Source organism: Vitis riparia, chromosome 4, assembly GCF_004353265.1.
Source record: "Vitis riparia cultivar Riparia Gloire de Montpellier isolate 1030 chromosome 4, EGFV_Vit.rip_1.0, whole genome shotgun sequence".
NCBI classification, from domain to species: domain Eukaryota; kingdom Viridiplantae; phylum Streptophyta; class Magnoliopsida; order Vitales; family Vitaceae; genus Vitis; species Vitis riparia.
In genome coordinates this window covers 3,905,216-3,929,167 of record NC_048434.1, presented here as the reverse complement: position 1 = coordinate 3,929,167, position 23,952 = coordinate 3,905,216, and the positions used below count along the sequence as shown (strand labels likewise).

Genomic DNA, 23,952 nt, shown 5'->3' with positions numbered 1-23,952 from the left:
TTGGAGCACTTTTAGATAGAAGTTTATAAGAAAAAATAAGCACTAGGCACATTTTGTACCAACCAAGTTACTAATTGTTGGAGGTACAAAGTACAATAGGTGATCATTGTAAGGCGAAAAGCTTAACTAGTTCATTGATTGTTCGATCGGTTACTCAATTAGTTATTGCCTTCCCATTGCCAAAACCTCCTCAACCAATTGACCAATACCTTTATATTTCTTGATTTTTATGAAAATCTTCACTTTTAACTCAAAAAAATTGGAGAAAATTGGCCAAACAAACTCACAATTTTGAAAATCTTTGGACATGAGTTGTTTGATTTTAATGTGGTTATCAATTGAAAAAAGAATTCAATTTTTGAAAATAATTTGATTTAGCTTGGATGAGTTTTGATGCTTAAAATATGATCGCTTGTATTTCTTAGTTCATTCCAACTTTACATAAAATTAACCTAAAAACGAATCTTCAATCTCAATGAGTTCTTCATGATGCACACTTTGATATTCCTTAGCTTTATATCATTGAGTTATACGTTGCTTCTTGAATCATCCATTGTAATCTTCTTTCCTATTACACTTGAGATTAAAATGTTAAATCTAAGTAATGTTTTGTTATCATCAAAACTTAGGTTTAATCAAACATTGAGTCAATAATGGTTGGCTTTTATGTTGTGTATCTTTGAATTTATGGATTTGTGTTTGATTGCGAACATTGATTCATTAATTTTGAACTTTTCAATTTTAAAAAATAATCTAAATCTAACTTCTTATTTTTCAAAATTAATTGGAATTGTTGATTTTAATAGACATTTAATTGAGTGTGAATTATGTTTTAGAGTTGTAATTAAACAAAATTCATTAAAATGGATGAGAGTGTTTTTTTTTTTTTTTTTTTTTTTTCTGGTTTATTGTGCAATAAGATATTAAGTTTTGAAAATGTATAGTAAATACATTTATAATCTAAACTTTATGTTTTTGATTTGGTTATTTTTATTTTAGAATGAGAAAACTATAAAAATTTATAGAATTTAATTTATTTGAGAATTACATAAGTTATGGATTACAATAGTGGCAATATGTGGTAAAATTTCAATTTCTATTTTAGAATTTGTAGATTTTTTTTAAAAATAATTTCTTATCCAAATTATGTAATTTTTAAGTTGTTTATTATGAGAAAATTTTATTTTTAATTTACATTGATTATTTAAACTTATTTTTATTTTTTAAAGAAAATTTAAATGGTTTATACCCTTCCTAGTCCAATTAATTTTATTTATTTATTAGTTTTAATTTTTTTATTCTACTAAAATAAATATAATTTATAAAAAATAAATATTATAATTTTTATAATTTATTTTTTAGTTGTATAATTTTTTATTTTACTTGTATTAAAAAGGGAAATAAAAAAATATTAAATTAAAAAATATATAATAGAAGGTGAACAAAATTGAAATCATATTTGAATTTCAAACTTGGTTTTTTTTTTAAAAAAAATTAAATCTGTCATTAATTCGTTTATCTTTATCTCAAATCTCGTTTTATTACAACTCAGAGGGTAGTTGTTTATGATTAAATAATTTGTTTGAATGCCGAAGTTTATTCGGTTGTAAAAAAAAAAAAAAGGTCTTTAAAAAAAAAAAAGGAAATATGTTGATTGTAAATTTTTGAAAATTATTTTAAAATTAAAAATGTTCTATAAAAATGGATCGCAAATTTACTACTAAAAATACTTATATTTTTAATAAGATTGGAAAATAAAGGATGGAATCAATTCAAATACGAATATATATATATATATATATATATTTATTATTTTCATAATATTTTATTAAAAATCTAAAGTACAAGAACATGAGCGTGTCTTTTAAAAAGCATTATATAAGACTTAGGCGCTTCTGCAGGTTGTACGGTAGCGGTCACTGCCACATTCTAGCGCATTGTAGCAAATAAGAGAAACCAACGGTCCAGATTGAAGGTATGGTCACGAGAAGGTCCAGATTGAAGGTGCGGTCACGAGAAGGACGGGGACGGCACCTCGGCGCATATTAGCAGAAATTTTGAAAAGTTAAAATATTTAAATTTTGAATTATTGCAATTATTATTATTACTGAGGCTGAGAAGTAGCTGCATTTTCTCGGAAAATGGCTAATATATATTTTCTCGGGAATCAAGAGACCGTGGATTCATCGGCATCTTCTGTGATGGAGATGGAGATGAACAGGGTTCACTTGCTTTGATTTCAAACCTCAAAATCTCCTCTCATTCTCACACACACATTCGGTGACGTCTCATTCTCTCTCTAACATTTTCTCTGGGATTCAATCTGGATTTGGAAATTATGTCTATCTTTGAGTGCTGATTTTATTTAGATTTGTCCCTATAATCAACACCCGATTTTTCCTTCTTTTTCTCTGTTTAGAATTTTTTTTTTTGTCTTCAGGATTTCTAAATTTTCATCATTTTCTCACTTTTCTCTCTCTAGAAATTTCATCATTTCGTTCCTTCCTTGCTCTCTAAGATTTTTCCATTCGTGAAATTTCGTAATATATTATTTTCTCTCTGAAATTGCATAATTCGGCTGTTTCTCTCTCTAAAATTTCATCATTTGGTTCGTCTTCTTTTTCGAGCAAGTTGTTTTTGGGTTCATGCAGGTAGACTTTAGTTGATTTCGAATCATTTGTTAATCATTAACTATCATTCACATTTACGACATCTCATATTCTTTAGTCGATCATATACAATGCAGATCTAGGGCATTTTTTTGATATTGCCTTGCATTTGACCCGTACAGGCCCGCAGAGAAGAAGATCTAGGGTTTTGTGACTGCTTCAGGGTTGTGATTTGCGAGTTTCACAAATATCAAATTGGCCCCTATGGATGTGATACTGTGTTTTGATCTATAAGGATTATTTCTAATTGATATTATCGAAATGCTGAAGCAAATTCTCAGTAGGTTGCCACGGAAGGCATTGAAAGCCGAATCCGGTGACTTGGTGCGAACCGACACCGGTACGCCACGGTCGAGCAGTGGGAGCCCGGGGTCTCGACCAACCAGTGCAAAGAAGACATCTTCGGTTTTTCCGACAAATGCTGTAGCTGGAGCTGAGCCCTCAGCGGCATTCAACGATGTGCCAATTGCAGAGAAATTGAATCTTTTTGTGAGTAAATTGAATCTTTGCTGCACAGTTTTCGATTTCAATGACCCAAGTAAGAATTCTATAGAGAAGGACGTCAAACGTCAAACGTTGATAGAACTTGTTGATTTTATGGTTTCGGGGCCTCCTAGGTTTACGGAACCTGTGATTGCCGCAATGTGTAAAATGTGTGCTACTAACCTTTTTAGGGTTTTCCCCCCTAATTATCGATCTAATTCTCTTGGTGGTGAGAATGATGATGACGAACCAACATTCAATCCAGCGTGGTCGCATTTACAACTTGTGTATGATTTATTGCTTAAATTTGTTACTTCATCGTGTCTGGATGCGAAGGTAGCCAAAAAGTATATAGACCATTCATTTATCTTGAGGTTGCTTGACCTGTTTGATACCGAGGACCCAAGAGAAAGAGAATGTTTGAAAACTGTTCTGCATAGGATTTATGGCAAGTTCATGGTTCACAGGCCTTTTATCAGGAAGTCCATGAGCAATATATTCTATCGTTTTGTGTTTGAGACAGAACGAAATAATGGTATTGCTGAGATGCTGGAGATTTTTGGGAGTGTAATTAGTGGGTTTGCATTACCTCTGAAGGAGGAGCACAAGATCTTCCTGTGGAGAGCTTTGATTCCTCTGCACAAGCCAAAATCTGTGGGAGTTTATTTTCAGCAATTGTCCTACTGTGTTACACAATTTATAGAGAAGGAGCCAAAGTTAGCCAGCAGCGTGATAAAGGGTTTGTTGAGATACTGGCCAATAACAAATAGCCAGAAGGAAGTAATGTTTCTGGGTGAGTTAGAAGAGATACTAGAAGCAATTAACATGGTGGAATTCCAAAAGATCATGGTTCCATTATTCTGGCGGATTGGATGCTGCATCAACAGTTTCCATTTTCAGGTACATATATTTCTTCCCTTTAGTTGTGGTAATGCTGTAGATTCCCTGATTCAGCTGTGTTCTAATTTTTCATTTCTTCATCTCCTCCTCACCTTGTAGAGGAGGTTTTAATTTCTTTGATTTGTTCTGGTATTTAACTGGGTGCTTCTAAGCTTTGCTATCACTCTTTTTCATTGTCTTCATTTCATCCTGTGATTATGGTTTAGCATTTATACCACATTAATAATTGAGAGCCTTGAGACCTGGCTCAAGTCTTTCAAATATAATATATAATATAAATACATGCATTCCCATGAAATAATAAAGAGCGTATGAGGGCCAAGGGAGAGCCTTGTTTTGTTTTTTCACTTTTTGTCGCTTTTTGGGGTGGGGCCCTGGGGGATCAGTCCTATTTTAGCACCAACTTTGGTCTCATGTGCCCTACATAAACAGGCATTCTGGAGTTTTCTAAGTATTGGAAAGTGAATAAGAATTGTATTCACACCTGAAGAAATAATAATAGCCATCAATTGATAGAAAGATACATTTCTGTAACTCAGCTGTGATTATGTTTGCTATTGTAGCATCCCACTTTTCAGTAGTAGATATTTTGACTTGAGGATGATCTACCCAGAGTATATTCGTCAGATTCTTCTACCTGGTTAAAACTTCGTGCATGCATTATGCTACCTGCATCAGTTATTTTTCTACCTGGTTTAATTTCCCAAGTTATTTTTCTTCAATTATTCTTCTTTTTTCCTTGAACAATGGTTGCATAGGTGTGATGTAAACTACCCGCATCAGCATTATGCTAGTTCTTGAATATGAACTATCTGTTCGTTGGACTTGTTCTACTTCTTCCACTATGTTAAGGTTTTCTGATAGGCCCTTCCCCAGTGTGAAGGCCCTTGTTTCTGCAGTTGGCATAAAAAGGTTGTCCAGAACAGAAAAGTTGTACAAATTTTGGGGCACCTTCAAATGAAGAAACAGATCCTCAGTGGTGTCTCCTGATTTTAGCAGATGAACCAAGTAGAAGGCAAAATCACCTTTCTAAAGCCTCTTGTGAAGCACATCTCCAAACATAACCTGGACAATGTTATTAGGGAACCCACTGGAACATTTCCTTGTCTATAATCCTACTTCAAATTTTCAGGGCCATAGTAGATGTTTGTTTAAATGTTTAGTTCTGCTCCCTAAGTCCTTTAGGATGGGTGAGAAACCGGAGACTTTCCTTATGATACCATCCATGCAATTATAGGAGCTAGTGAGAGTAGAACTTTTCTGGCTGTCTCTTGTTGGTCTTCAGTTTAAGAATTCTCTGAAGGGTTAGGTGCTTTTCCTTTGGTTAGGTGCTCCATGACTCAAAAAGGAGCCCCCACATTGATAGAAGTCCTGCATTAGTATTGGGCAACTTCTCCTGGATGCCGGCCAAACATGTTCATTCCTCCTTGTACTTTCTTTGATTTGTCATGAGGAGAAAATAATGAGAATAGCAGTCAGTTTATTTATTGGATTTACTTTTGAGATGCTTCAAACTTACATTTAAGGTTTTAAGAGCAAACCCATGCATACCAAGAAAGATAATTTATTTCTTTTTTCCACCTTTAAATGTTTCAGGTGGCCGAAAGGGCCCTTTTCTTATGGAACAATGATCAGATTGTAAACCTGATTGCACATAACCGACAAGTTCTCATTCCAGTTATATTCCCGGCTTTAGAAAGAAATGCCCAAAGCCATTGGAATCAAGCAGTGCTCAACTTATCTCTAAATGTGAGAAAGATGTTATCAGAGATGGATGATGAACTATTCTTAGCCTGCCATGCCCGGTTTAAGGAGGAAGAAAGCAGGCTAAGCCTGGAAGCACAAAAGCGGAAGGAGAAATGGGAACAACTAGAGAATGAAGCCAGCCTTCAGCCAGTGAGTGGAAACACTGCTGTTCTAGTAACTCCTTTAGCAACCTCGATTACTTGTTAAGCAGCATTTTCAAACTGTTGCTGCCTGGCTTTTTTGTCTTTTTCCTTTTTTCTTTTTCCTATTTCCTTATGACAGTGGGAGGCCAGAAGAGGTACAAGGAAATGGATGTTGTTTTGGAGGTGGGGCTTTTCTTTTTTTTTTTCTCCCCTTTGGATAGTCCTATGAAGCCAGCTGTTGTAACTCGTTTTGTACTATTACCACTGAAGGGAGTGATATTTGCTTCCTCGGCAAGGTTATTGAAGAGGCTGTGCTGCTAACATTTCTTGTGGATGTGTTGATTGTACCTTTCTTTGGGTGAGAAATTTTAGGAACATATATGCATTGTGTTGGGAAGCTTTTTTGGGTAGCATCTCTATGCTCTCAATGAGTTTTCCGGGCTGAAAAGTGGAAACCAAAAGGCAAGATTCATATGTTGGCTCCAAATTACAAAACATTAACATGTCGGGTATCCATTTAATAATTACTTACTATTTAAGGATTTGCTTCAGCAAATATAATTAGTATCTCAATTTGACATGTTTACTGTTAATTTATCTACTTAAAATTAAAATTTTAAATGAGTTAGAATAGTTTGATAGTGATTCTAAAAAGTGTTTTTAATATTTTTAATACTTGAAAAATTTTATCATTTAAGTGTTAAAAATATTAAAAACGTTTTATAAAATTATGAATTATGAATTTAATATATCATAGTTACTATTAAATTCAGGTCAAACACGTTAGATTCAAGTCATATTGGGGAAAAGTATCAAAATTTTTGCGATTTGTGAGCCCTATTCTATATCTCTAATTGGTCATAAATAGGTTGCAAGTTGGTCAGACCAAACCAAGCTTGTGGGGCTGGACAGCAATCTTGATTATTTAGAAAATAATTGCGTGATTAAACCAAACTTTTGTTTTACATTCTTGGGAGGGCCTTAGGGGTAGAGAAGCAGCCAAAGTCGACATCAAAGACTGACTTGTCATCCTGCTGCATTACCTTCATTATCATCTTTGCTACGTCGTCCCACTTGGTTTGTCAATCTTTTGGCCATATTCTCACGTGTCCAAGATCTACCTACCTCTCTTTTTGCAGTCTTTGGTCGGTTAGGCCGGTTATTTAATAATCTATTTTTGCAGTCTTTTAGCTATATCATCTTTGTTATTTAATAATAGACAATGGTTTTACATATTTAATAATATAATATTGTATTTTTTATTTAAATAATTTAAAATTTTTAATCATGAATATTATTAACAAACAAATAAAAAAAACTACATCATAAATTATAAATTGTAAAATGATTTCCAAATAATATAAAATATGAAAATGACAAACATTGGGATGAATTTTTTTTTTAAACAAATATTAAATATATATATATATATATATATTAGAAATCAAATATGAACATAATATCTAGCTTTTTTTATTCAATATAATATCCTAAAATATTATTTCCATCAAATATGGCATCTTATTGAAAATCATACTAAGTGTATGCTAATTCTATGTCTTGTACTCTAATCAATCAAACCTATCTTTGGGTCATATTTGTTAACTAAAAATAATATAAGATAAGATGAAAATGAGATAAAATATCTTACCTTACGTTGGATTGACAATGAGATAAAATGATTTATAATATTACTTATCAAATTGATATATTTAATATTTATCCTCATAAATTATAATTGTAGTAAAAAATGTTAAGTAACAAGGGAGATCGAGTAACAATGGAAGTTAGGAGTAACAAAAGAAATTATGAAAATAATTAGGGAAAATGAGGATAAAAGGTAAAATAAATATATGGATTTAAGAATAAATTAATTATTTACTCATTACTTAAAGCTATTTTTTACTTTAAATCATACCATTAAATTATTTTATCAAACATACTTAATTTATTTAATGTCTTAAATTAAGTTTTTTCATTAATTTTTCTATTTTTTAAAATTTTATACTACTCATTTCTTAAAATAAAAATTTTTTGATTAAAAAAAATCTAAAATTTTATTTGAAAAATAAAAGAATTAAAAAAATAATATATATATATATTATATATATATATATATATATATATATATATATCAATTTAGTAATATTTATTAATAAAATTTTAAATATTTTAATAATGAATATTATAAACAAAAAAAATCAATTGGTATTATGTTAGGTTTAAGTGCTAAATATAATTTTGCCATTTGATAATAAAAATAATTGAAGTCTGAAAGTGATTTATTTTCACAAATTTTACCTTATACGTATCATCAAACATCTTTTTTAAAAAATTCAATTTTAATTTTAAAATAAATAAATATAATTTCTAGATTTTATATATTTTATTTTTAATTAATTTAATTACAAACAATAAATAAATTATATGTAGATTTATAATTAAGTATACGTTAATTACATCCCAAAAATATCCTATAAATATTACAAAATAATAAAAAAGAAATTTTATTTAATTTAATTTCCTTTATTATAGTTTTTTTATTTTAATGAAAACTATTTAGAGTATATTATATTCTTGGAAAATACTAAGGAAAGAAAAAAAAAACTACTTCTCCACTATTTGGAGATAAGGAAAATATGATAAAAACAATAAAAAATAAAATATCATGAAAATTTTAAAAATATTTCCCTCAAAAAGAAATAAGGAAAGTTTGAGACTGTGTTTCTTCTTCTTCTTCTTTTTTTTCCAAACCTTTTGATAACTAAATGTAATATATATATATAATAAGAAAATCAATAAAAATAAATTATAGGTTGAAAATTGCAATAAATAGAAGAAAAAAAAAATCTTATATAGCATAAATGGTTCTTATTAAATAAAAATAATATATTATTTAATTTATGTCATCATTATTTTTATTTTATTTTATCAAAACCATTTAAAGAAATATAATCATAGTTTTCAGTTTTTTCATTAACTCTTAAGTGAAAAAATTAGTTCTTATAAATAAATTAAGTAAAATTTAAAATTCATTTTATTATATTAAATAACTAAAGTAGGTTTTTTAAAAGAATTTTAATTTCTTTATGTGAAGGAATTAAATCATAATTTTGATTAAAAAAGATATAATATTATTTAATAAAAAAATGATTTACAAAACAATAAATATAGAATAAAAAAAGTTATAAAATTCTAAAATTTACTTATTGTGATAAATGTGTTTTTTTGATAAGATCACTTGGGTAACACCTTTCTTACATTGACATTGACACCTTGCATCTCTTTTTTCGTTGCTCTTTTCAAAATGTTTGCTCAAATGATGAAAACCTCATAGACTTAAAGATGAGTCGAAAGAGGGTTGCTCTTTTCAAAATGTTTGCTCAAATGATGAAAACCTCATAGACTTAAAGATGAGTCGAAAGAGGGATCGGACCATTTTATATCATATCAAGACCTTTCATCTAGAGTCACAAATGAACACTTCGTATTAGATGATATGAATCCACCTTTTATAATTACATGTAATATTCATGGTACATAAAAACTTTAACGTAGGTACCGGATTTTAGGTTTGTATCTTGTACATAATTTAGAAGGTTTTAAATGATATCGAGAACTTGTTTAATAATAATTTTAGAAAACGTTTCTAATCTTTTTAGTATTTGAAAATAATCATTTTGATAATAATTTTTAATGTTAAAAAGATTAAAAATGTTTTCTAAAATTACTAGGAAACTAGTTCTTAGTCTTAAAGGGTTAAAAATTATGTTGTAAAAAAATAAGACCTACCATTTTTAAACACCCTTTAATGTAATATATTTTTGTTTCATTTTTTATTCCTTCTATAATCCGAAGATAAAAATGATAATATTCATTGAGTAATCATAGGATATCATGTAAGGTATCATATGATTCATATCACATTAAAAATTATATTGTGATATCTTATTCTATCCGACCACCTAAAATTAAACTTGACATATCAGTTGGAGGGATGAAGGCATGATGAGGAGATTGGATCTGGGAAGCGATGGTTATCTTAGGCCCCCTCATGGGCCCACCACCAGTTCTAACGGCCTAGAAAGCCTTGGTTAAGCCACAACCCAAAAAAGACCTGGGCCAAACTTTGGTTTGGGCCCATAGGAGTGTTGGCTGGGAAACAACCGCAGAGGATTTCTCCAAATTTATCAACCAGAGAAGTTTCGTCCTTCCAAATTATCAATCTAAGAAGTTTCGAGGGCTCATTGGATTCTAGGTGCTCCACCATTTGTACTTTGCCTTATCATTTTCTTGTTATAACTTACTCAAATGACCCTCTTATATGGGAGAGAAGGAAGCTTCCACCAATGGAAGAATGTGAAAGATTCCAAACAAGTGTAAAAACACTTATACATCTCTATCCAAGGGATGGAAGACAAGGGAAAAAAGTGAAGTGTTCTAGAGAATTCCAAATTCATCTTATACATACTTGTACATAAAGTTTGTGTAGAGCATTTTTAGAAAATTTTAGGATAAAGTGAAACCTTTGTGGATTTTAGAGACTTCCTTGGTTACCCATAAATAGGAGGTGATAAATTCATTACGTCCTAATATTGTAAGCATTCTTGTCCAATACAAAACTTCATAACTTTCTTTCTTTTTAGTGTTTTCTTCATTAAGCATTCTAGTTTTCAAGTCGTGAGCATTACTTAGCCTAGTTAACTAAGTGAGTGTGAAAGACTGACTTAGCAATATTAAGTCGCCTTAAATAACTTAGGAAATACCTATGTCTGTCATATTTTGCTTATATATATATATATATATATATATATATATATATATATATTTAAAAAAATTATAAAGAAGAAAAAGTAAAAAGAAAGAGTGGAAAAAAAAAAGGAAGAAAAATAATAAATAAATAAATTGTTTTCATCTAAGTACTTCACCATTTGCGCTTTAGCTTATCATTTTTTAGTTATGTTTGTTTTTCAAAAAATTTGAGAAAACAATAAAGAGAAAGAATAGGAAAAGAAACAAAAACTTTTATATATTATTTTAAATTTATTTTATAAAAAAAAAATATAAATTTTTAACTAATTTTAATTATAATTTATTTTCTTTTGTATTTCCTTATACTTTCCAAAAATTAAACATAGTTTTTGGCGCAAACTAAGGCTAGAAAGTGAATGACCTGTGGGCCTGTGGCTGAGGGCAATCTGGATGTCAGTGCAGCTCTCCCTCAGACGCCCATCCAGCACTCCCCCTACAAATAAAAGAAAAAAAAAAACAGTCCATATTCTGCCAAAAGTGTTGGAAAATAGAGACCAAAAAGAAAAATATTGTGAAGGGTAAATTATTATAAGAAATTCATAAAATATTCGATACATTTAAATACAACCCCCTCTTCAAACCGGCAACCCAGCGAGTTGCTGTTGAATGGCTCTGACATCATACAACTACACAAGCCAAAAAAAGGCTTGAAAAATTAGAAGTGTCACAAGGCAATTGAGAGTTTACTACCTCAATTGTGTTTAATAACAGTTCAACGTTACATCGACCTGGCAACATGCTACAACACAGGTAAAACAGATTTTGTGGAGTCTGGAGAAGAGAGTAAATGGAAACTCAGAAGAAAGTTTTTATTAGAGGTCAGGAGCACCCTCTAAGTACCGGATGGATGAGCATGGCAGTGAGCAATTCCAAGTTCTTAGTATGTTATGATTGTATCTTGACCAAGGAAGAATCAGATGTTAATCTTGGAAGAGTTCCTGCACTGCTTTTTCGGAGGAGAGAGTGGCCACGCTCTTGAACTGTCATGAATACAAGAACAGTTTTCAAAACTCAGTACCCTGTTTTTTATTCACTATCATGGAACCCGGCATGGAACTGTTTTTGAAAACAATTTTCTGTTCTCGAGAAAAAAACAGAAAACATAATGTATTTGAAGAATATATTTTAGTTGTATTAAGTTGTTTTCACTTGTTTTCTAAAAGTTGTTTGAAAAGGTAATTACATAAATTATTTTTAAAATATATTTAAAAACATAATATTCTAAGTTACAAGCAAACTTTTGTTGTATAAAATATAAAAAAAACTGTTTTTCAAAATTGTTTCCGAAAACACTTTCCAAACTCTGTACTTCTAATACATGGTTACCTTTTTTAGCTTATACTTGTCACGTATGGCATTCAGAGAGGAACCATTAGTGTTGAGTTGCAAATCTTGCATTGCAAGAACTACATTCTTCAGGTCTGATGCCTTGTAAGTGGTGTAGTGCTCTAGAGTTGCATTCTGCAAGAACATATAATTTTCATTTTTTTTTTCTTCATATAAAGAAAGTTAAATTGGAATTAATGAGGCAGGGAAAGATGCAAACCCAAGGGTGGTCTGACTGATTGAGTGTCCATCTGGCAAGAAATACGGCAGATGCAGCAATCAGGGAGTGTAGGTAATTTAGGAAGCTGTAGTCAACAAGAGTTAGCTCTGCTATATAATTCGCCAAGAACTCCAGTTCAACACAAGGAACCTGTTAATCAAAGTGATTAAATTTCAGAACTAGTTCACTTCCTTTAACTTTTTTCTATTTTTCATATTGGGAGTGATAGGATGCTGTGTAACAGACCTTGTAAGAGGTCTGTGCTGCCTGAATGAACCTCCTGAAAACCGTAAAGTTGAGGAAAACATGTGTCAGGGACTTTGGTGGATTGTAGGTGTTGTTTCACCAATAATAAAGATGGATAGAAGGTGGACGAGGTAGGTACCTGAGAAACTTTTTTGTGGTGGGAACGGATAGTTGAAAGCCCAGAAAATTCAAAACTTGACTCTCCATTTTCAATACCTGCAATGCAACTTCCATCAGGAGGACTTATAAATTCAAAAATGGAGTGAGCATTCCGCAAAGTTGTTGGGAACTAAATTAGTCGTCTACATTGTTGTTCTAAAAACTTTGCTTGTAAGGCGTTTGAGGCAAACTCAAGTAAACCAGCTCAGTACTTTACACTTACTAAGCTCAAGCCTTGTGGCATAGGGTAGGATTCACATGAAACATACACCTTATACCTTGAGGTTTGCCTCGTGCTTTAATTGCTGGGTAGGTGCCTCTACATGGTAATGAGAATTTCAGTGTCATCCAAATCAGTGACATGAGAGTGGCTGTTTGATGAATTTCCTGAGTTCAATTCAATAGCCAACTGGCTACGAATTCACTAGCTTGCTTGTTATGCTTAATAATTCAGTTATCTCTGCACTAATAACTCTTATTTCTGAAAGTTATTGGATAAAAATGAAGCAGAACATAGTTGAAGTTTTGTTTCAAAGGCATCAAGATCATATACAACATCTATGCACCTTTTCAGTAGTAAAATTATTGCTTGCTTAACTTAAAATAGTTTAAGTTCTACTCGATTGCATGGATAATTAAATGGGTTGAAGAAGCAGACTGCAAAAGGTAGCCAAAAACAAACCTCTTCTCTTGTGTAGGTGTTATCGGTGATGAAGCAGAACTCTTCCACATGCGGTGCACATATTTCTTCATACTTTCTTCAAGCCATAAAAAAACATGCACAAGAACAATTTAATTAAGTTAAGAAACAGAAAAACTATCTAAGATATTGTCAGGACCACCAAAAGCTTTCAAGAATATTTAGAATATAGAAACCATAAGCAGGTTGAGAGTTCAATTACTGTATGAAGAGCAATGTAATAAAAAAACCAATTGGAAATCTTATTTAGCTGAAAAATTTTCTGATTTTTTAAGAAATAAATGAGCAATTACACTCTCCCATGTCGATTGGGCAAAGCATGCTCATTCTATATCTATAAATTTAGGGACACTTTCTTGTTTCCTGTCATTTACCTTTTATACTTGATACACCATCCAATTTTATTGAATAAGCTTCAAGTTATAGAGAAGGAACCAGAAAGGAAATTCTCATTGCAATTTGTATAAATATTGATGGTCTTTAAGCTCATCATTATCATAACCAGAGCCATATCAGAAGTATAGTTCTGAGTTGGAGACATTTTAATCAGTGAGAAAATCTTTTTAACTATTTTTTTTTGTTAAAAGAGCTCAATGCATAAGTAATGCATCTATAATTCCATGACAGCTACAACAAAATAGGGAGCTTACGAGGCAATTAGCATGCAAGTAACACCAAGAAGTTGGAGTCTTTGCTTTTCAATGTAATTTTTGGATAGAAATCGATCGATAAGATTAACTGTGAGATAAAGTGTATCTGGAACCAGCTTATATTCTTCTGAAACCTGAAATAGGAGAAGTAATTATGATCAAATCCTTTTGTGATCAACTACTGATCTGAAAAAGAGCCCATAAATGCTGGAAACAAGAAAGAATCAGATGTTCTTGGATCTGTAAGTCCAAATTCAGATACAATGCTACCAAGAGCCTGTTTGGAGCACCAAAAAACATTTTTATGTAGAACCATTGCAGTTAGTTTATCATACAAGTTGAAACGGGTTAAGACCTTGTGGCAGATGTTGCTGCAGCATGGTTCTCCACATGTTTTAGAAAGACTAAAAAGATGACAATGCAGTATAAAAACCAAAATATATAATAGCATAAGAAACCATTAAGTAGAGAAAGAAGGCTATACACAAAAAAAAAGGAAGATACTCTTTCATGTTAAAGCCTAAGCCTACCCATTTGAGACAATAGAAATACCACCAGTCTAATAGTTAGTAAATCATTAGGAGGTTGCAGATTTGCAATCCATTGCTTACAAAGAATAGAAGGGGAAAAATGAAAGAAGGGAAGAGAATGTGATACTGAAATGACCAAACTTGTTCTGAGATTATAATTGTTATAATCTTCTAAAAAATGAAATTCAGTGAGGCAAAAATAAAAAAAATAAAAAAATGGATGCAAGTAATAGCTTCTGAGAGAATCCATAGGGCTTCCCAGCATCTTATGGACAAATCCATAGGCTTCTCAGCATCTTATTAAGTTAGTCATATTATAACATTTTGGATACTGCAAAAGTGCTTGTCCCAGTGTAAGCTAAGTGACTATACCAACCTCTACAAGCCAATCAACCAGAATTCCTCGCATGTTTGGAGTGATGTCTCGTTGGACTGATTCCATAAAATTAGCAGAAGGTCTTCGGTCAAGCTGAGAAAAGGAGGGAATTTACAGTTAGTTACCAGACAATACTTGATGTTTATAGGTGGAGAGCATAAAAGTTAGCAGACATTTTGTTTTTGAAGTCCCATGGCATAAAATCTTGAATTTAAATACTAATCCATGACTGTAAGTACCACATAGAAACCTTTCCTTAGAAATCCTTATCAAACAAGGGAGAATTTTCTAGCAAGTATAAGTTGTATGAGAATCCCATGATGATGAAAGCATGTGATACTCTGTTCAGCATCAGAGGGTAATCATTTAAGATGAAAAGCCAGCAGTGGTAATACATTCAAGATTTCCAACTAATGAATATAATGAAGTGCTATTAGACTATTATTGTAATTGATTGATCAAAAAATTAGACTATTATTGTAGGCTGTATAGATACAATCCTTGCCACCTGAGTCAGGCCCCAGGGGCAGGATATGCAATTGAGCACAGACAGTACTATTGCCATGAAGGTAAACACAATTATAGGCATTATAGGATGGTGTTAGCAATACAAACCTCTCTACAAAGAAAATTATCATAGATGTCAGAGGCATACAAGCTGCACATTTGAGGATCCTTGTGGTCTGAATCAATATCTGCAATGCATGGACCATTTGGGGATCCCTTTGCCTTGAAAAGATTATCTTCTTCTGCATAAAAGAAGCAAAACCAGTAAACTAAGTGAGTTTAGTAATCTTCATTCTAGGGAGTTTCTCCAACTTCTCACCCAAGCTACTAATTCAGATCCCTAGAGCTTATTTGAACCAGCTGGTGCTATTTGCCACCATGACTCTTATGCAACAAAGCATCAGGTGTTAAGTTAATTGCCTTCTGTGGTCCAGTCTAAGAACATAGACTCGGAAAATTGCATCAAAAAACATTTTATTTATCATTATATGAATGCCACCCAGAAGTATTTACAACCTGACTGTTTGAGAAATAATTTTCCTGCGTCCACAATTCCATTCCTATGTAAGCGACTGTTCTTTTTCTAGTTCGTTAAACTAAAAATGATTTAGTGATTCATAAGCCAAGAGGAAATTAATATTTGTATTTTATGCAGATGCTAAATTTTTGGAACAGTTTAAATTTAGTACAAACACATTTAAAGTAGATTATGAAGCAAAAGTTGATTCATAGACAAGGAAACATTATTCACAGAGCAGACTATATAAACATACATTATATGTATAGTTCAAAGCAACCGTGTTTCTCATTCACAGTATCTATTTAATTTTCGGTTAGAACATCATTATTCAAGTCATATTCTTGTCAACATTGTCACACCCTAATGGAAAATTAAAACAGAATCACAAACCTTCCTCAGAAAGACTTTGGTGTTGAGCAGGTTTTATGGATGTCTCTTCTAATGGAGTCGGATCAGCTACATCACTTGTTCTTAAGCTACTAAATGTATGTTGAATGAATTCATCCTCTTCCAAGTTAACCAGTAAAGTACTATCTTGTGTTTCCACTGTCCTTATATTGGATGTTTCTCCAGTTACCTTTGTTTTGGCATCCTCTTGAACCTGCGGAGTTTCCACCAAAACAGTCAGAGCCACCTTTGAACTCTTATTTGAAGGACCTCTTTTAGCTCGCTTGCTAATCTGCCAATCAGAAAATCAGGGGGGAAAACAACAAAAGGTAAGACAAAACAGAGAGAAGGTTACTGAGTGCACAAATTTTGAAGCTTGTGTACTAAAAAAAATATGGAGACAAACGAATGAAGTTTGGTAATACAAACATTCTCTTTGGTGTTGAGTGAAGATCAACAAGAATCATTGTATGTAATTTTCAGATAATTATAACAATAAACATATTAGGTTTTCCAATATTAAAATTCAATACAAAAATATCATGAAAATTGCACATTATATACAATTCAAAGAATGATAAAATCCTTGCCTCAACTTTAGTTGTACTAATGCAATTCATGTATGAATTTTCACTGACGACATTGGTGACATCCTTTAGCGCTGCCCTTCTCTTATGCTGAAGACTAGCATTGGTAGTGGCAGAGGGCTTGTTCTCATCAGACGCTGCCCTTTTAGAATTCGTTCGAACCACCTGCATTTGATCCAGTTTAATGGGAGGTTTAGGGGGGAGTAACCCCCCTGATTTGGTAGCAGCTTTCGCTCGTGCTCTCGTGATCCGAACAGTTGGCTCTTCAATTTTAGCAGAAGTAATATTTTCTTTGTTCATGATGTGCCTAGTGGAAGAGCAATCCACCCTTGAAAACTTTACTGTATTGGTCAAACCAGAAGACCTGTGACCAATTCAACTGCAGATAAAAAAGAAAGAGAAAATGTCAACAAACAGTAGCTGGAGATGCATTGGCAAAGCAACTCAATACAGCAAAAGGCCTTTGGATTTCAATGATTCAGAAAGACTTGAGCAAACAGAAGCAAACATAGTTGCATAAATTGAAGATTTGGTTCATGCCACAAAAACCAGGAGCAAAGGTGTTTAAAAGTATGCAACAACTTTCATAATTCCATTACATTAACATTTTGATGGACTTCTGAGGAAAATGTGGGGGGAAATAAGGTTGAATTTGAATCTTAGGTTTCATTTTCAGGACCCTTGAAAACAAAACCATCTCCAGTGAGGCTTAGCACAACACTGCGCTTTGTTGAGGCCTTTCCATCACAAAATAAACAAAAACAAAATAAAACATGAGATTCTAAGTCTTGTTTGGCTCCTTTTTCCTCTCCTCTTTTTCCGACGTTTCTCAGCAACCAAACAGTATTTCAGCATTCTTTTAGCTCACTAAAACACGTCAATATTTCAAAATTATTCCAAAGCAGAACAGGATTTATGCGTTCATCCAAAGATCTGACTATTTTCAGATGAAAAAAGTTTCAAAACCATCCAAAATTCTTGATTCCCTCATAATTTGGCCAATCTCAGCTTCAAACACCGTAAAAACTCAATCAAAACCAGAACAAAAAAAAAAAAAGAAATCGAAACATAAAAATACCAACAAAAAAAAAAAAAAGAACAAATAATCGTCTCCATCACTGGCCTCAAAAATCTCTATTTTTCTCCAAATACATAAACTCAAAACAAACATCAACAAAAACACACAATGCACAAAGAAAAGGCCGAACCAAAAATTCAAGATAATAAAAAGAGAAAAAAAAAAAAAAGCAGAAACAGAGGTGAAAATGAAATAAGCAAAAAGAAAAAAAGAGAGAGAGAAATTTTAGAAGAACAAAAACATTTTCATGACAGATCTGTGCTGAAAAACTAAAAAAAAAAACTCTGAAGTGTAATGAATTCAAACCGGCCATGACAAAAGGCCACGTTTAAATACATATACACACATTTTCAGAGAAAGAAAATGCGCAGCTTACAATGCATGTGCGAGCTCCGAGACCTCCAATGGCGGTCTGGAGATACAGCGTAGGGTTTCTAGTGACCGATCATCCAATGTAAGGACAGTTGTAGAGAGAGAGTGGTGAGTGAGTGCGTATGGGTTATATAGAAGGAGCGTGAGGACTTGAGAGGCAGGAGGGAAAGGATACAGTTCAAACTTCTCAAATCCAAATGGAAATTTTGTTTTGTCCACTCCTCCTTTTGCTTCTTCCAATATTTTCCTTTTTCTCCCATTTTAAAATATTGAAAAAAAAACAAAAAAGATAGGTGGATATTTATTGAGCCTGTTTGGCAGCAAAAGCGAAAATGTTTTCCACAATAAAAATAATAAATTAATAACTTACATTTTAAAAGCTTGAAAAATAAGTTAGTGTTCAAAAATATTTTACGAAAATAATTTTTAAAAACAATTTTCACTGTCTTCAACAACAATATCATGTACTTAACATTAAAAACGTAAAAGTTTTTAAAATATTTTTCTTATTTTTTTTTTAAAAAAAATATTATTAAAAAAATAATAAATTTTAAATTTATTTTTAAATCAAATTCTCATAAAATTATTTTTTTTCCAAATTTTGCTAAACATATTTTAAATCGATGAAATTTGAAAACAATTGCATTCCCGACTGAAATAGTAATAATAAGCCAATGCCACCGATAGAAAATTTAGATCACGAATTTTTTTTTATAGAATTCATTTTAATATTTTCTTGCCAGCTGGCAATTTCTTTTTTATCATTTTGAAAATTGCTAGAATGGAATGATTTCCTTAGTAAATTATGTATTTAAAAAATTAAATATTAAACATCTTATAGTAAGATTTGCATAATAAATAAAAAATAAATTTTTTTATTTTTTCTCAATATTTTAATTTGTTTATTTCATTTTATATGGACTTGGACCCACCAAAGATGAGTTGTCTAAAGCAATTTTTTTCATTTAAAAATAAAATAAAATTGTTTACCATCTAACCTAATAGAACTGAATTCAATAAATTTTCTTACATTTAATATGTTGTGGGACTGCATTTAATATGTTGTGGGACTATTGAAATGAAGTAATTTCATTGCTAAAAAGTACATTACCCACCTTTTCCATATCTTCTCCATTCCCATTCAAAATTAATTTTCCACGAGTCCAAATAAAAAAAAAAAAAAGATTTTGTGGATGTGGAATATTAGATGTTTTATTACCATTTATTTTTTAAGTCCTATTATAAGATATTTGATTTGAGTATAATAATTGATTTTAAAAAAAATTATCTTAAATTTGAAAAAAAATTCAAATTATTTAGAATATGGATAAAGAAATAAATACCACCTTAATAAAATTTATTCCTTATAAAATTTTAATTACTTATGAAGGTGGAATTTGACTGCTATCACAAGAGATATTTGATTTGAGTATAATAAGTGATTTAAAAATAAAAAATCTTAAATTTTAAGTCTTAAATTTGTAAAAAAAAAATTATTTACATTTCAAACAAATTCAAATTTATTTAGAATTTGGATAAAGAAATAAATACCACCTTAATAAAATTGTTTCCTTATAAAATTTTAATTACTTTAATTAAATGGAGGTGGAATCCATCACGTGATAATTTTTTCATTTGAATTTGAGTGCTATCATAAGGTTTTAGATGTAGATTTGAACTTGTTAGATCTATTGAAATAAGTCAGATGGGCATATGGATTGATAATAAAGTTGACGAAGACAAGTAATGCAGCCCGATTTGGCAATATTACCCCTTATCTAATTTTTCTACTATCTTGTTTGAGAATAGATTTTGGGGGTAGTCTAGTCATTTTACTTTTGATATCAAATTGGGCTGCACATGGGTGTAATTGGGACCCACTATGGTCAACCCGTTGGTTAATTTCATTTACACCATGAGGTTTAGATAAATACAATGTATTTGATATATAAATTTGTTATCTTCCAAGTGATACAAGACTTACAAGTGGTACATTTAAGTCCGTATCAAGTGGTATAAGAGTATGACTATATTGGACTTATTTAAATACTTTTAAAAAAGTTTTCTTAATTATTTTTTAAAACAAAATTTTGTTTAAAAACTCAATTTTGAAAAATATTTTTTTTGACTTATTCTTTATACAAATACAACAAATTTATGTACAACAAAAAATTTTAAACTACTCTCTATTTTAAAGATTATTGTTTAAAAAATACCAACAAAACAACGAAAACATTTCTGAAAAAATAACCATTTTTCAAAATAAACTCAAAAAAAATTATTAAAAGATTATAAATAGTATTTTTAAATAAAAGCAATTATTTATTCTTCAAAACATAAAATTATTTCAAACACAAGTGCGCCTAGAATTTGGGCATTTTCTTGATCTCACTCAAAATCAAATCATTAGTTGGAAGTACATATAGATTGGACTTTAGTTGGACCTACATTTGGCTAATGATACATGCTCAAAATATAGGCTAAACCCTGATTTCAATGCTTTTTGTAATCTTACGTGAAAAAATCATTTGTATATTATAAAAACAATTATACTTTTAAAAATATTTTAGAGTCAAACTACTACTACGATGGTATTTAATTTTTTATTAAATAAAAAAAGTTTAAGGCTATGTTTGGTTCCGGAAAGTACAAATGAAAGAAAAAAAATGCTAAGAAAAATGATTTTCTCATGTTTGGTTGTCCTATGAAAAATATCAAAGAAAATCAAATACAATTAAAACTAATTAAAAACTTATGTATTTTAAAATTATTTAATCTTTATATTGATGACTTAAAATAAATAAAATGAGTTTGAAGTAATAAAAAAATTAATTTATCAACTTTTAATTTATTTTTATATTTTCCTTAAATTTTTCTTTCTTTCTATTTTTCCTTTGTATTTTCTTTCCCTTACATTTTCCCTCAAATTTTCCGGGAACCAAACATAGTCTAAATATATGATTTTTTTTTATTTAGTTAAAAGTGATGTGTTGATAACTAGTTCAATTTAATTATAATATTAATACGTTATTTTTAGGTAAATAAAATAAGTCAAATATTTTATTTTTTTATTCATAATACATATATCGATAAAAATCCATTATTATCAAAGAGACAAAATAGTTGGAATTAATATCAAAATAAGGAAACATAACGGTAAATAAATAAATTATTTTTATGGAAATCTCCAGGAAAGTAGCTCTACGTAGAGGACAAAAAATAATTGAAACTTATAACTAAAGAAAAGAGAAAAATGCCAATGGTGAGAATCTTGACTATATCGTTATGTGGACTTTTTACCTTGAATTTCTCTTTTACTTGAACCCCTTTTGATCACGTGAGCACAACTAAGAGATAATTTTTTAAAAATAAAATAAAATAAAAACAAAAAGAAAAGGTAAAAGTAAAAGTAAAGCATGTAAATACGCCTATTTAAATTCGAATTAAAATGTTTTGAAAATGTGAATTTTGAAAATCTTGATTAAGCCACCCATGATGGCTTTTTTAACTTTAAGGCATGCTTTTTATAGTTGTCAACAACTAGTATTTAGGCATGATTAACAATCGATTGTACATTTCACTTTATAACCGTCAAAGCATATCAATCTTTTTTAATAATAAATTTATATAATTTAGAATTATAATTTAGAAAAGGTACATTTCATTTCATTTTTTTTTAAATTTTTTGTTAAAAGTAATATGCTTTCAAATTTTAAATTATTTATTTTATATTTTTACCTTTATCAACTTATTATTTATTTAATAAATTTTTTACTAAATAAAAAAAAACAAAATAACATATTTCTCAATATTTTTGACTTATTTCTTAATGTTTGGTTTTTTCTCAATATTAAAAGTAATTTATTTTTAAAAAATATTTAATAAAAATAAAATATTAAAAAAATACACTTTAATACTTAATATTATTAAATACTATTTAATTTTAAATTTTATTTAAAATTAAGTATAAAAAAATAAACATCACCGACCTTATCTTATTTCAATCGGGGTGTTATTTTTTAATATATAAGATAACTCTTTTTTGATAAATATCTGGTGGAGTCAATTCATACATGGCTTTAAGCCTACAAAAGAATCAAAACCGTTGATTTGGAAAGTCAGAAAAAGAGCAAAGAATTCAATCATATTCTACCAGAAGGAATATCATATGGTTGTTAGATGGAGCGGCTTCGAATAATTTTTAGGGCTCCTTTAGATCCATGAATCAGGACCACTTCAGACACAAAGAATCCTTTTCTCACAATTGACATACCATTGTCAATATTGGGCCCCCTGTTAGCCAACTTTTCTCTCTAAATTTCATCATCTAAAAGCCAAGAAGAGCCTAGCTGATAATTGGGTGCCATCCATACGTCAAATCATAACAACCAACATATTAACCTATTAAAATAAATCAATTTAACAATAATGAATTTGCATTTGAAAATAGGGTTAATTTCACTCGGACCATCTCAAATTTGGAATAATTACCCTTAACTACTATTAATTTTAAATTTCAGTAATGGGCATTAGATAAATATGTTGAATGTTGGATTATGAAGTCTGAATCAGTTTTATTATCCTTTACACTGGACGTTGGGTATAAATTTTTTTATATATTAATTGACGAATTTATTCTTATTATATATTTAATCATTTTATACTTAAGTCTTTTGCTTTTAAGAGAGAGTGATTCGGGGTTTCGAGAGTTTCACCATTATAACTTTTCTTTTTATTATTTTTTATTAATGAATTGTTGAAGGTTGGTGTACTCTATTGATGTAGGGATCATCATATCGATCATTGAATACGTTGAAAATCTTATATTCTTTTTTATTGTATTTTTACGTGTGTTTGTGGTTTGATTAATATTTAATATTTCTTTAAAAAATAAATTTTATTATTTGAAAAATATATTTTATAAATGAAATACACATGTAATGATACTAATTAATGAAATTTGAAATCAATTTTGGCTTGGTGTAATTATATTGAGGGGCATTAATGAAATTAAAAAGTAAAATGTGATTCGGAAAGGTGTTTATAATTTATTACTTTGGTTGGCTTCTCTTTAATGCTAGAAAAAGTCATAAATAAATGCTAGTGCTATGTAATTAGATTTTATATTTTTAGAAATATTTTTATTAAAAATAAGTATACTTTTTCATATTTTTAAAATTTTTAATTAAATTAAAATCCTTAATATAATCATTTTGAAAAAGTAAAGAGACTAGTATTTTTATTTTATAAAAAAAAAAAAAAAATCGATTTCATTTAATTAATTTTAAATATATATATATATATATATATATATCATTTTTGTTTTTAATAATAGTATTTTAAAAATATACTCTTCAAGTATAAACACCAATCAAATCACAAAAATACACACTTGTATTTTTAATATTTGAATCCTAGAGCTATGTTTGGAAAGTATTTTCCAAACTTTTTTTGGCAAATAAGATTCGCATTTTAAAATGTTTTCAAATACTTTAAAAAAAAAATTATCAATAATATTTTATTTTTAATCATTTTTTATAT

General features: G+C 30.0%; 2 protein-coding genes across 3 annotated transcripts; one reads left to right on the top strand and one right to left on the bottom strand.

Annotated features, from left to right (window-relative positions):
* Positions 1–2,103: 2,103 nt before the first annotated feature.
* Positions 2,104–6,275, top strand: LOC117913198 (serine/threonine protein phosphatase 2A 57 kDa regulatory subunit B' kappa isoform). 2 transcript variants are annotated; one of them, XM_034828161.1, is made up of 3 exons: positions 2,104–2,280; positions 2,792–4,052; positions 5,649–6,275. In XM_034828161.1, the coding sequence occupies exons 2-3, from the start codon at positions 2,931–2,933 to the stop codon at positions 6,003–6,005; spliced, it is 1,479 nt and encodes a 492-aa protein (XP_034684052.1). In that variant the 5' UTR covers positions 2,104–2,280; positions 2,792–2,930; the 3' UTR covers positions 6,006–6,275. The 2 variants fall into 2 exon arrangements, with proteins under 2 accessions (XP_034684052.1, XP_034684053.1); XM_034828162.1 differs by lacking the exon at positions 2,104–2,280 and adding an exon at positions 2,287–2,651.
* Positions 6,276–11,260: 4,985 nt separating this feature from the next.
* Positions 11,261–18,532, bottom strand: LOC117912177 (cyclin-A2-2-like). The gene is made up of 12 exons (XM_034826669.1): positions 18,416–18,532; positions 16,965–17,340; positions 16,378–16,666; positions 15,576–15,709; positions 14,961–15,053; positions 14,055–14,188; positions 13,387–13,462; positions 12,685–12,761; positions 12,546–12,579; positions 12,300–12,449; positions 12,080–12,214; positions 11,261–11,733 (listed from the first exon to the last, which is right to left on the bottom strand). Exons 2-12 carry the CDS (start codon positions 17,259–17,261, stop codon positions 11,674–11,676), a joined length of 1,479 nt encoding a protein of 492 aa, XP_034682560.1. The 5' UTR covers positions 17,262–17,340; positions 18,416–18,532; the 3' UTR covers positions 11,261–11,673.
* Positions 18,533–23,952: the final 5,420 nt, after the last annotated feature.